Source organism: Corythoichthys intestinalis, chromosome 13 (genome assembly GCF_030265065.1).
Source record: "Corythoichthys intestinalis isolate RoL2023-P3 chromosome 13, ASM3026506v1, whole genome shotgun sequence".
NCBI lineage: Eukaryota > Metazoa > Chordata > Actinopteri > Syngnathiformes > Syngnathidae > Corythoichthys > Corythoichthys intestinalis.
The window spans coordinates 9,924,712-9,937,921 of record NC_080407.1 but is presented as its reverse complement, the minus strand read 5'-3'; the positions used below and the strand labels follow the sequence as shown (position 1 = coordinate 9,937,921).

General features: G+C 41.6%; 1 protein-coding gene across 3 annotated transcripts; it reads left to right on the top strand.

The window, feature by feature from the left end:
• Positions 1 to 3,830: 3,830 nt before the first annotated feature.
• LOC130929206 (proline-rich protein 5-like) lies at positions 3,831 to 11,999 on the top strand. 3 transcript variants are annotated; one of them, XM_057856229.1, is made up of 10 exons: positions 3,831 to 3,920; positions 4,073 to 4,156; positions 5,350 to 5,516; positions 8,436 to 8,516; positions 8,744 to 8,850; positions 8,999 to 9,090; positions 9,155 to 9,295; positions 11,114 to 11,222; positions 11,306 to 11,521; positions 11,579 to 11,999. In XM_057856229.1, the coding sequence occupies exons 2-10, from the start codon at positions 4,130 to 4,132 to the stop codon at positions 11,800 to 11,802; spliced, it is 1,164 nt and encodes a 387-aa protein (XP_057712212.1). In that variant the 5' UTR covers positions 3,831 to 3,920; positions 4,073 to 4,129; the 3' UTR covers positions 11,803 to 11,999. The 3 variants fall into 3 exon arrangements, with proteins under 3 accessions (XP_057712212.1, XP_057712211.1, XP_057712210.1); XM_057856228.1 differs by having other exon boundaries at positions 3,834 to 3,920; positions 4,073 to 4,155; positions 5,358 to 5,516; positions 11,114 to 11,258; positions 11,327 to 11,521; XM_057856227.1 differs by having other exon boundaries at positions 3,834 to 3,920; positions 11,114 to 11,258; positions 11,327 to 11,521.
• The last annotated feature ends 1,211 nt before the right edge of the window (positions 12,000 to 13,210 follow it).

The following is a 13,210-nucleotide window of genomic DNA, read 5'->3' as shown; positions in this document are numbered from 1 at the left end:
AATACATTGAACACCCCCACCCCAATTTTTTTTTTTTTTTAATGTAAATAAGATCCGCCTCTACTTGGCGGACTTTTGATTTTCACCAGGGGGCGGTCCCCATTAACCGTGGTAAACAAGGGATCACTGTATTGTTTTATTTAACAATGGAAAACTACATTATTGCTCTAATGGGTCATTTATAATGGACAATTGCATAGCTCAACCAAAACTACTCGTACTCTATTGAAAATCCCCTATAATGTTATCCATGACCTCGGGAATAGTTGTACAATTAAAGCCCTGTATTGTAAATTGAAAGTAAATGTCACATAGTATTTTTTTTTTTCATGTTGTATCCATAAGCGGATTTTAAGGGGGGGGGGAAGCCCCCCTGGTGGCCGAAAAGTTTTATTGCATGTAATTGACTTTCCTATATTTACATACATATATATATATATATATATATATATATATAAAAGTAGTATAGCAATAAAACTGCAACAAAAATGAATGAACAAAAAAAAGATATTTTTACAATGGGTCAAAATTATTTTTCGAACAGATCATGTGACTAGCAACTTAGACGGTCATTTGCTTTGCATATAATTTTCAAAAATAAAAAATTAGGGGAGGGCAGTTCTATTTTTCAAATGATTTTTTTCTTTGATTGAAAATATTTTTTGGGGATTGAAGCAATTTTTTGGGGATTAAATGATTTTGACACAAATGTCCTACCCATAATACGGCCCAAACACAAAAACGATTGCTTCAATCAAAGAAAACTTTTTCGATGAAAAATCAAACGCAAATTTTTCAATCTCAAATATTTTTTCGCATTCAAAAACTTTTTCCATGATTGAAATTTTTTTTGAGTGATTTTTCTTGACTAAAATATTTTTGGGGGAAAGAACATTTTTATTGAATGATAAAGACAACAATGTCCTAGCCAAAATCAAATCAACATTACTTCAATCAAAAAAGTTGCTTCAATTAAAAAAAAAAAAAAAAAAATCAAAGAAAAAATAGCTTTCACATGCATTTTTTTTTAGTTTCAAATGTATTTTTGCATTCAAACTTTTTTTTTTTTATTGAAGCGACTTTTTTGGTTGAAAATATATTTTGATTGAAGCAACTTTTTTTAATTGAAACAACTTTTTAGGGGGGCATTAAATGATTTAGACACATCTCAAATATTTTTTCGCGTTCAAAAAAATGTTTTTTGATTGATTTTTCTTTTTGAAATTTTTTTTTTTTTTTTGAAAGAACCTATTTTTTGATTGAATAATAAAGACAACAATGTCCTAGCCAAAATCAAATCAACAATACTTAAATCAAAAAAACAAAACAAAACAAAAATCAAAGAAAAATAGCTATCACATGCATTTTTTTTTTTTTTTTGGTTTCAAATGTATTTTTGCATTCAAACATTTTTTTTTTTTTTGATTGAAGCGACTTTTTTGGTTGAAAATATATGTTTTGATTGAAGCAACTTTTTTTTATTGAAACTTTTTTTTTTTGATTGAATAATAAAGACACAAATCTACCTCCATATGGCTTCGTCCAGGGGATACAATTTTTGAACGGGGTAACTACATTGGCACGACACCGGTTGGCATACCATATTCAATGGATGACAATCTTGGCGAAAAAAGCCTGATTTAGAATTCCCCTCAAGAATGATGGGAACCAAAAAATGTTCATTGTCAACTTATTAGTGGTGTCAACAATAATCGATGCGACGATTCGATTCGATGCGGGCAACAAGCCGAATCGATTCAGCGCATTTTAAAATATATAAGTACGTTCAAAAATCTTCCCTGTGCAATTCCGGTGATGCAACGGATTTGGTTTCCCCCTTTGTATTATTATTCTCATGTTTCATTTTTTACACACCGCATAACTCTGGTCAAGTTTCCCACCAACCTCGTAGAAGCCAAAATGTCTCCAGATGTCTGCTTTCAATGTCTTAGGTGCATCAACAATCTTTCTCGCTCCCTCTTTCTCCGCTTCAGCCATTGTTATGTTAGGTCCTATCTCTTAGAGGTTAGATCTTGTGCACGAACCCGATTAACAGCCGCCGCACCGGACTAATAAATTATAAAAAAAAAAAAAAAAAAAAAGGGATATTGTGCATTTGCTTGTGCATGCACATGAACGCCGTGGCCCGCATGTTTTTTCTTAAATTAAAATTTCCCAGCATTATTTCTTTGTGTAAATGCTTTTATAATGATCATAAAAATATGTAGATTATTTAAACATTAAGAAAACTTGCGTTTTTTTTCTGCTAACTGAGAATTCGTTACGAAAGACACTTTTACTTATGCACACAAAGGCAACAGAAATGTGATCCTTTTGAACCTTCTCCTCTGTATGTCTCCAAAACCCAAGGTTTTTTTTTTTTTTTAATATATTAAACTTTCCCAGCGTTATTTCGTTGTGTAAATTCTTTTATAATGATCATAAAAATATGTAGACTATTTAAACATTAAGAAAACTTGCGTTTTTTTCTGCCAACTCTAAGAAATGAAAATATTTTTTCTTTTTCCACGTCACCCCAACAACAATAACAACAAAAAATTCGGGTTTTTCGGGCTGGGGCTGCAAATCTAGTTAACTGATCGGTCTCGGGCCGGGTCGGGCTTCAATACCAGCGGGCCGTGTTGAGTCGGGCTGGATTTTTTTAGGCCCGATCTAACCTCTATTGCACATATATAGTGGGCTAGGCCTACATTTTACTTTTGTTCTACATTGCAATTTAGTTGATGTTTTGTTTGCAACGGAACTGATCCCTGGATTGATATTGCGATAAAGATGCTGCTCCACTACAATATTTTCTTTGTCGTTTTCTTTAGTATTTACTTGAATATTTTTATTGATGGGTCATTGTGACTAAAATACAGTGACTGTTATTACTGATTTTGCACAGGAGTTCAGATGTTGCACTGTGTGAAAGGCTGCTACTGTGTGTAGAGAAAAAAAGAGAACGCCCTGGTCTCATTCAAAGCACTAATTAAATGCTGTGATGTTTTTTTTGTTTTTTTTTTAAAAATATATATATCTGAATGTATTTTCATTTGACTTCAACCAGGAGTGACAAAAGAGCCAATAAAAAGTTGTTTAAATATCTGACCGCTTGTGTTGCCTCATGATTCACGAAAAATATGCTTTGCGTTAGAATTTTAATGCATCCCAGGCTTTAATGCATCGCGATGGATTGCCGAATCGAATTCGAATCGTGGCCCTCCGAATCGTAATCGAATGGAATCGTGAGGGCAGTGCCGATGCACACCTCTACAACTTATTATTATAAATATTCTTGTAAGTTAATTTTATTGCTGAAACTTTCATCAACATGTTGTGCCCTCCCTGCCCCAAAAGTCAAACTCCACCTATGGTTTTATCTGATAAGCAAGTCCATTCAACAAATTTAAAAGCAACAATTTCATTTGACAATTTAGACAGGTTTAGGAATCTGCAACGCAATGGTGAGTGACCTTGTTTCTTCACCTGCATGCTCAAATGTCACATATTGTTTGTGTACCTTTGCTGTTTTCCACTTACTTGAGTACATACAAGCCCTATCATAGGGGAAGCTGCACAAACCACACGGGTACAGTGGTTTAATGTGCACCTTTTAATGCGTCTGTTAACTCATTCATTTCCAATAGACGTCCAATCGTATTCAATCAAACAGTCACTTAAGACATATCACAACTTTTATAGTTGCAAATAAGAAGCCGCGCCCACAAAACGTTTCCACGACAACCATCATCCCTTCAGGCTTCGTCTCGCGGACACGCGCGCCTTCACCCACTCGCTCCTCCCCCGTGTCACGCACACGCTCACGTTGACTCGCGTGCACTTTGGATGGAAGCAACTTCCTCACGATGCTTGTCACTTTTCTCCCGATCGGACTTGATTTCAAGACTTTTGGAATAGTAAGTGACTTTATTTGTTCGGGTGTCCCTAACGCGGATGTGTCATTGTATCTGTATATGAGTTGTCATGTGGATTCCCACCCAGAAGCATTAAAATATCTCAATTATTTTCCCACTGATCAGAACAATGTGACTATAATTTGTGTTTTCAGATACTCCATGGTCGCCGGTTGTGATTTTGTCATCACCAAGACACCGAAACCTTGGATATGGAACGTGAGGGCTCGCTCAGGAGGTAAGAACCTCACTCCAGAGTCCAAATACTAATAAAAACGTCATAATAAATGATAATACAATTCTGTACTTCTCATAGTAAGATTCCAAATAAATACACACCCTAAAGCAAATTAATACTGTTAACTCAATATGTCTTGTGGTAAACTTGTTGGATGTCAGCTCCTCCCATTTCTAAGAGATTGGACATCTATCATGTCCATTATTTCAAGATAAACACTGAAAAACAAATGAAATTCTCACGCTTGACACGTATAGAACCACATGCCTCCTCGCTTTGTCCTTGTTTGTACACACACATTCCTGAATGACCTCATTGGTGGTTTTCATCATCCCCATCATGTTTTGTTTACTAATTAGACAGAAAAAAATTCTCACGGCATAACTTGACCGTTGCGCTCAAGCCGCAAATGTAGTGTTTCCCATTAGTAGAGTGATGACCAATCCGGTAGCGTGTGTTATTATCCAACACGGCTCGCTTGAGTACACGACAAAGCGATGAAAAGAGGACATTTGTGTATCTTTGAAATTCTTCCCCACATCTTTGGCTGCACTTGAACCTCAAAGGCTTCCTTTGTCGGGCCTGCACAAAAGCTCACATGGCCGCCGACCGCGACCGTCTGTTAAAGGGAAAGTGGAGGGGGATCGAACCAGGATGATGATTCATTCTTGTGTGACACTTTTTTTTTTTTTTTTTTTTAAGAAAACAGCTTTTTATATTGTATTGTGGTCATATAAGAGCACCTTGTTGTCACACACATCATAAAAAGGGGCAATGACAGCATTGCTGAGTTTGAATGTTTTGACACACATGTATTAATTCCACCTACATGCACACACACATAACGAAACAAATTCACTGGGTGTCGCCTTCGTTTTCGCTCCCCAAATCATTTTAAGGTAAGACACTTCTTTGTTGCTTGGGCCATCCCAAATAATAAGAAAGGGAACGGAGGGTTTAGCTTAGAACGATTGTGGAATCTGTGTTGGGTAATCTTAGTATTGAATTGTATAGCTTCACTCCGCTCTACTTGCAAGCTTTTCAATTAAATTAAGTGCCTTGTGTTATGCTTATAAATATCCTCCAAAATATTTAAATTTGAACTTAACATTTTAATGGTCCTTCGAGCCGGATTCAAACCATCCACCTTAGGATTTGACACTTATCATCTGTTTGTCTTTTTCCCCGTTCTGGATTTCGAGGAGTCTCCACAACCGGTTGAAGCTGGCCGGCGGCTCCTCGTCTAGCTTGACGGACCTCTCGCAAAAGTCCACTTCAGGAGGAGTGGAGAAGGTGGATGAGTGCGGTCGGGACAGAGGAACCCAGCAGAGAAGAGCGGGCGCCAATGCCACCTGGAACAGGTCGGAACTCCCATGTGATAAATTAGCCATTTTCACACTTTAGGAACTATCCGCAGTTCCTACATTTTGGGGGATGATGACATCATTCTACGTGTTCGCACATGTAGGAACTAGGGACCAGGAATTTGAGTTCCAAGAACCAGTTTAGTTCGGCGTAGGGTCGGTTGCCAACGGGCGTACACTCACAAGGGATTCACACCATTTCTGGGTTCTAGATCACAGTGCTGATTTGTGTTCACTCTACCCCTCCAATCACTTAGCTCATAGTTTCCCCCACACCCCCTCTCCTTCTTTCCCTGATCAACAGGCCCCCCCAAATGGTGTCAACCGGAAATACACCTAGCTGACAATAGCACCAACATATTAATAGTTAGTGTAGGCGCTCAATGTATTTCCTGTTATTGCTTTTCTTTCTTTTCTTGTTTCTTTTTTTTCTGTTCCCCCATAACCCATTCCTGTTCACTGCTTTGTCATTATAAATGAGGTATGTTGAATAGGGGTGTGACAAAATATTGAAATGGTGATACATCGTGATACTTTGTATTCCAAAAGGTTATCGATGTGCTCCTGTCAAGTATCGAAATATCGTTTTAAAAAGGTGTCAATGTCTAATAAAATAAAAAGGAACAAACAAGTTGCTACCAAAATCTTCCACCATAATAGTGTCTCAGTTAACACTAAGGCTGCATTGATGGTGCTTGATGCCCAATCCATTTAGACTAGGAACGTTCTATTTTTAGGACATTTACAGGTAACTCTCTGTTCATTTTAGGGCATTTACAGGTCATTTCCTGTTGAGTTTGAGTCACCGCCTATTGGGTGATTCCAAGGTCACTTCCTGTTCTGTTCTGTAACACAAAATAAACAGGAAGTGACCCATAAAATATCCCCAAATCAGCAGGGAGTACCTGAAAATCAACAGGTAAATGACCTTAAATTGGCCAAAATTACCTCATTGCCTGGCATTGGCTGCCACTGACAGCCATAGACGTTCAATCCGTTTAAAGTGGTAGGGATGGCAGCGAATGCCACCCTCCCAGTTCAAATGGATTGGACGTCTACTAACGATAAACTCATTCTAATTCACATCAGAAGCTTGTTTTTTGTTTTTATTGGTTGTTTGTAGAATATCCTAGAATCATTTCCTGACCAATGTATTGATATTCGCTGTATCATCAAATCATCGTTATCGTGAGCTTTGTATCGCAAATCGTATCGTATCGTGAGGTACCAAGAGGTTCCCACTCCTAATGTTGAATGATCAAAATGGGAGTGCTCTCAATGTGAAACATTAAAATTGTTCAGACCAACCGAACACTTAACAATTCTGATGTAGGGACTTTCAGTGGGCCCGCTGGAACTCGACGATGTAGGTCAATACTTCTCAAATAGTGGGGTGCCGCTCGATCTGGGGCTCCATGCAAGATCTGACCCCGTGGCGTCAAAATGATAACAAGAACGGTGAGCAAAAATCTCAGAACCACACGGGGGGACCAAGTGAATGACCTACAGAGAGCTGGGACTACAGTAACAAAGGCTACTATAAGTAACACAATGCGCCGCCAGGGACTCAAATCCTGCACTGCCAGACGTGCCCCCCTGCTAAGAAAGTTCACGTCCAGGCCCGTCTGCGGTTCGCTAGAGAGCATTTGGATGATCCAGAAGAGGACTGTCAGAATGTGTTATGGTCAGATGAAACCAAAATAGAACTTTTTGGTAGAAACAAAGGTTCTCGTGTTTGGAGGAGAAAGACGACTGAATTGCATCCGAAGAACACCATACCCACTGTGAAGCATGGGGGTGGAAACATCATGCTTTGGGGCTGTTTTTCTGCAAAGGAACCAGGACGACCGATCTGTGTAAAGGAAAGAATGAATGGGGCCATGTATCGAGAGATTTTGAGTGAAAATCTCCTTCCATCAGCAAGGGCATTGAAGATGAGACGTGGCTGGGTCTTTCAGCATGACAATGATCCCAAACACACAGCCGGGGGCAACAAAGGAGTGGCTTCGTATGAAGCATTTCAAAGTCCTGGAGTGGCCTAGCCAGTCTCCAGATCTCAACCCCATAGAAAATCTGTGGAGGGAGTTAAAAGTCCGTGTTGCCCAACGACAGCCCCAAAACATCACTGGTCTAGAGGAGATCTGCATGGAGGAATGGGCCAAAATACCAGCAACAGTGTGTGAAAAGCTTGTGAAGAGTTACAGAAAATGACAAAGGGTACATAACAAAGTATTGAGATGAATTTTTGGTATTGACCAAATACTTATTTTCCACCATGATTTGCAAATAAATTCTTTAAAAATCAAACAATGTAATCTTCTGGGGGGCTGTTTCCACATTCTGTCTCTCATGGTTGAGGTTTACCCATGTTGACAATTACAGGCCTCTCAATATTTTCAAGTGAGAGAACTTGCACAATTAGTGGTTGACTAAATACTTATTTGCCCTACTGCAGTTCTTTTCACGTGGCAACACAAGTCAAGATAGTGTTGGCCCAAAAAAATACTACTCAGATTCCTAAGTCTAAGCAGCTGAACAGGACAGGTTAAAAAAAAAAAGTTCGGCAGTGGCAGCCATTGACGGAGATAGACGTCCGATCTATTCGAACTGGGATGGCAGTTGTTATGTATTGGACATCTACTAAAGACTAATGCAAATTCACAAAAGATGACAAGAGGCACATGATTGGACTGAAATAGTTAACTTGATCGCTTGTTTTGTATTCTGCCTCACGAGGAAGAAGCTGTTTTGTGTGCTACCATTAAAAAGGACGTAAAAAGCAACACAAATGACTGTCCTTTTGCCCTCTGGCTTTTTTCCTCATCACGTCATCCATCTCCTCTGTCCTCTTTTATCATCAAACCAGCACCTAAGACTTCATCCATGTGTTTTGAATAGTATTTTCTGCTTTCTCAGCATCCACAACGCCGTTATCTCAGTGTTCCAGCGGAAAGATTTGGGAGAAAACGAACTCTTCACTCTGAACGAAGGTGTCAGGTATGCTATTTATTTATTTTTTCAAATTGACCACATTTCGTGTATGCAGTTTCACACTGTTGCGGAGTTGTCAATGATGAGCGCTTAGTCGCCTCTGTGGCTTTTGAGCTCGTTTTCTGAACCTGCTGCTGCTGTTCAAACAATGAGGCCTGATCTGCACTGATTACTCAACCACACACAAGTGTGAAAATGTGTGTGTGTGTAAGTCCATTCATTTGGTTAAACAGACAGCTGCTGAAGACTGAACTCGGCTCCTTCTTCACCGAGTACCTTCAAAATCAGCTGCTAACCAAAGGCATGGTCATATTACGAGACAAGATCCGCTTTTACGAAGGTAAAAAATTAGCTCGCATTCCTCAAGCTTAGCATCCAGAGGAAGCTCGGGACTTAAGTTTTTGATTAACTAGCTTTATTGCCGTGTTGAGATTATCTTAGGAAGAAAAGTAATAATTGACCGACTGAGGTTTTGTTCATCATAACAGGTCAGAAGTTGTTGGATTCCCTTGCCGACACCTGGGACTTCTTCTTCTGCGATGTTCTTTCCATGCTGCAGGCCATTTTCTGTCCAGTGCAGGTTGGATAACGTTCAACCGTCGCAGGGTAGTGTCGACTTTTATAACCGCTTTATCTGTTATTAGGGAAAGGAGCCTTCAGTGCGTCAGTTGGCCCTGCTCCACTTCCGTAATATCATCACCCTTAACCTAAAGCTGGACGAAGCTCTGTCACGTCCCCGGGCTCGAGTGCCGCCCTCCATCGTTCAGATGCTGCTCATACTTCAGGTCATTGTGCACACAGTTTCGCGCATGCTACACAAACACCATCTGTGGCGTAAGAGCGGTCTCACGGGAAGTCGTCTCAGTGTGAACGCGGCAGTCTTCCCATGACCTTCGACACTGCCTGAGCAAACAGTGCATTTTTATGTGTGGAATTTTACATTAGCACATTCTGTGCCATTGACCGCGATAGACGGCTAACCTGGCAAATGATTGGATGTCTATCGCCGTCAATGGAAGACAAAGTGTTTCTATCCATCCATTATCTACAGCTAAATCCAGGGTTGGGTTGCTGGGGTAGCAGCTTTAGCAGAAAAGCCCAGACGTCCCTCTCCGCAGCCACTTCAACCAGTTCCGCCGGTGGGATCCCAAGGCGTTCCCAGGCCAGCCAAGAGACATAGTCTCTCCAGCAGGTCCTGGGTCAACCCCGACATGCCCTGAACACCTCTCCAGGGAGGCATCCAGGAAGCATCTAAACCAGATGCCTGAGCCACCTCAGCTAACTCCTCTCAACGTGGAGGAGTAGCGGCTCAACCCTGAGTCCCACCTGGATGTCTGAGCTTCTCGAAGAGAGACCCAGACACCCTGCAGAGTAAATTAATTCCGGCCACTTGTATCTGGGATCTTGTTCTTTCAGTCATGACCCACAGCTCATGGACATAGGTGAGGGTAGGAATGTAGATTGACTGGTAAATCGAGAGCTTCGCCTTTTGGCTCAGCTCCCTTTTCACCACAACAGAACATTACAGAGTCCTCATCACTGCAGACGCTGCACCGATCTGCCTGTTGATCTCCCCACTCGTGAACAAGACCCCAAGATACTTAAACTCCTCTACTTGGGGCAGGATCTCATCCACGACACGGAGAGAGCACGCCAACCTTTTCCGACAAAGGAACATGGTCTCTGATTTGGAGGTGCTGATCTTCATCCTGACTGCTTCATACTCTGCTGCGAACCGCTCCAGTGAGAGTTGGAGACCATGGCTGGATGAAGCCAACAGCACCACAACATCTGCAAAAAGCAGAGATGGAATGCTGAGGCCACCAAACCGGATCCCCTCAACGCCTCGGCTGCGCCAAGATATTCTGTCCATAAAAGTTATAAACAGAATCGGTGACAAAGGGAAACCTTGTCCAACCCTCACTGGAAACGAATCTGACTTACTGTCGGCAATGCAGACCATACTCTGAGACCAGTCGTACAGGGACCGAACAGCACTTACCAAGGGGCTCAATACTCTGTACTCCCGAAGCACCCCCCACAGGACTCACCAAGGGACACGGTCGGACGCCTTCTCCAAATCCACAAAACATATGAAGAACAGATGGGTGTAGAGATGGTCCACGGATCTACGGCCGGGACAAAAACCACACTGCTCCTCCTCGAGCTAAGATTCCACCTCACGACAGACCCTCCTCTCCAGCACCCCTGAACAGACTTTATCGGGGAGGCTGAGGAGTGGGTTCCCTCTATAGGTAGAACACACCCTCTGGTCCACCCCTCAAAAAGGGGGACCACCAATCCAGAGGTACTGCCCCCGATGTCCATGCGATGCTGCAGGGACATGTCAGCCATGACAGCCCCATAACATTCAGAGCCCCCAGGGACCCTGGGCAGATCCCACCCACCCCGGGGCTCCGCCACCAAGGAGCTTTCCAGTCACCTCAGTGAGTTCAACCCCAGAGATGGGAGAGACTACCTCGGTGTCCCTAGACTCTGCTTCCACAAAGGAAGGCGTGTCAATGGAATTGAGGAGGACAAAGTGTTTCAATATAGATTTTCTTCTTCTTTTGCTGACACCCTAAAAAATACTCTTACCACAGGGTGTCCACGAGTCCAAAGGCGTTACGGACGACTACTTACGTCTGGAGTGTCTTATTCGGAAGGTGGTTTCGCCCTACCTTGGGACCCACGGATTATATTCCCAAGATGGTTCGTCCAATCAGAACTGTTCTTCCTGTCTTTTAGGTGTGTGATTAACCTGGGAGCCTTTTAAGAAAATAAATTCCATTAAGTTTCAGACTTTCCTTCATCAGAGAAGCGTCTACGAGTGAAGAACCCTGTGGTCCGATCCAAGAGTTACAATGTTCCTATGCTGACCCCTGTGGTGGAGTACGATGTGGATTCATGTGTGGGACGAGGCGCGGGGATCCGGCGCCACTCGGTGTCGGAGATGACTTCCTGCACGGAGGAAAGTGCATCGGCGGCAGAATCCAGCATGGATCACTCAGGTAAAATGCTGACATCTGCATTTTTGGTCAAACATAGTAATCCAGCCCTCTGAACAGGTTCCTCAAATCAGAACCCTGAGGTTCTGAGGTCTCAGGTGTCTGAGTCAAGAGTTGTAGCCCAGGATACGAGCTCTGATCCAAGCCCTTCGTCTAGTCCGGAGATGAGCATGGACCGCGTAGTAGAATCTCTGGACTCGGAACCTGACGGCATTTTTCTGGAATTCTCACAAACTCATTCCGGAGGTCCGACATGCAGTCACAGTGGACAAAGCGTGGCCTGAAAGGTGACTTATTGGGACCTTTTGGAGTTTTAATCATAGCAGTAAATGGTAGACTCAGTGACATTGACGGCAATAAGCGTCCTATCCAATCAGCAAGCGAGACTATTGGTCAAAGGCGGCGTTTGACTTTTGTGGGGGGGGCAAAACATGTTGATGACCCCAAAACACAATGTCAGCAATAAAACGAATTTACAATATATTATTCTTGACACTTCGTGTTTAATCCTCAATTCAAGCTCAGTTGTTGTTGAAGCTTTTGGAAGCTTAGGTTTAAAGAAATTCTAAATTTCAATTTTGCCTCCTCAGGTGTAGTTTACAACTTTTATAGACAACATTTTTAACGGCTAGGTCTTTATTTTATTTTACATTCGGCGTAATCTTTGAGTTAGTAGGGCTTTAATTAGTCAGTGGAGTTGATTACAACAAATTCTGTGAAGTTTGTAAGTTATTTGTTAGTTTCAGGGTTTCGGAGTGGCTAGGCTAGTGCAAGTCAATGGTGCCTGCTTAGCATGCCAAAAAAAAAAAAAACATTTACAGTTCTAACATCATCAAATAAATGAGATCATTGTTCGAAATACCCGTGCGGCCAAAAAAATGTTACAACAAACTGCCGTAATTCATTTCTTTCTGCAGGTCTACTTTTTTTTTTTTTTTTTTTTAATTCGTAATGCGACCACAATAGAGAGGAGTGCTTGGGCCACATGTGCTCAATCCACTGGGGAGTCCCTATTGTTCCCACAAAAAAAAAAAGAAAAGAAAATCAGCGAGGGAAAAAAAAAACAATGTGATATCACTCTGCTGTACTTCCCTAGATAGCCTGTTCCCTGCAGAGCTGCTGGATTACAAATGTAACAGTTCATACTACAATTATAGATATGTAATGGTAAGTTTAAATAACATTATCCTGGAAACATAGTCAATACTTTGTATTGGATGGGTCATCAGTGATTCTCTTGCGAGCATATGTTGTTTTTATTGGTATGCCAAGCAGGCACCATTGACTTGTGCTAGCTTAGCCACTCCGGACTTCAACTCCACCGACTAATTAAACCCCCGCTCACTCAAAGAGTAAGCCTTATATTAAAAATTCTGAACTTCCGCTTAACATTATCGTAAAGTCAATTACATGCAATGATATTTTTCAGCCACCGGGGGGCACAGTCCCCCTCAATCTCCGCCTATGCTATTGGTAGTCACTTTTTGGAACTGTTTTTGACACAGGTAAAAATGTGTACAGTGCATCACAAAAGTGAGTACACCCCTCACATTTTTGCAGATATGGGATAACACTGACAAAATGACACATTGACACAATTATAAGTAGTCTGTGTTCAGCTTATTCATTTATTTTCCCCTCAAAATATAGCCATTAATATCCAAACCCCTGGCAACAAAAGTGAGCACACCC

Excerpts from the sequence above, each read along its gene's own strand:
- LOC130929206 (XM_057856227.1), top strand. The coding sequence starts at position 4,130 with ATGGAACGTGAGGGCTCGCTCAGGAGG. Across the intron at positions 5,517-8,435 it reads GCCAATGCCACCTGGAACAG|CATCCACAACGCCGTTATCT; the intron begins GTCGGAACTCCC and ends CTGCTTTCTCAG. Across the intron at positions 8,851-8,998 it reads CAAGATCCGCTTTTACGAAG|GTCAGAAGTTGTTGGATTCC; the intron begins GTAAAAAATTAG and ends TCATCATAACAG.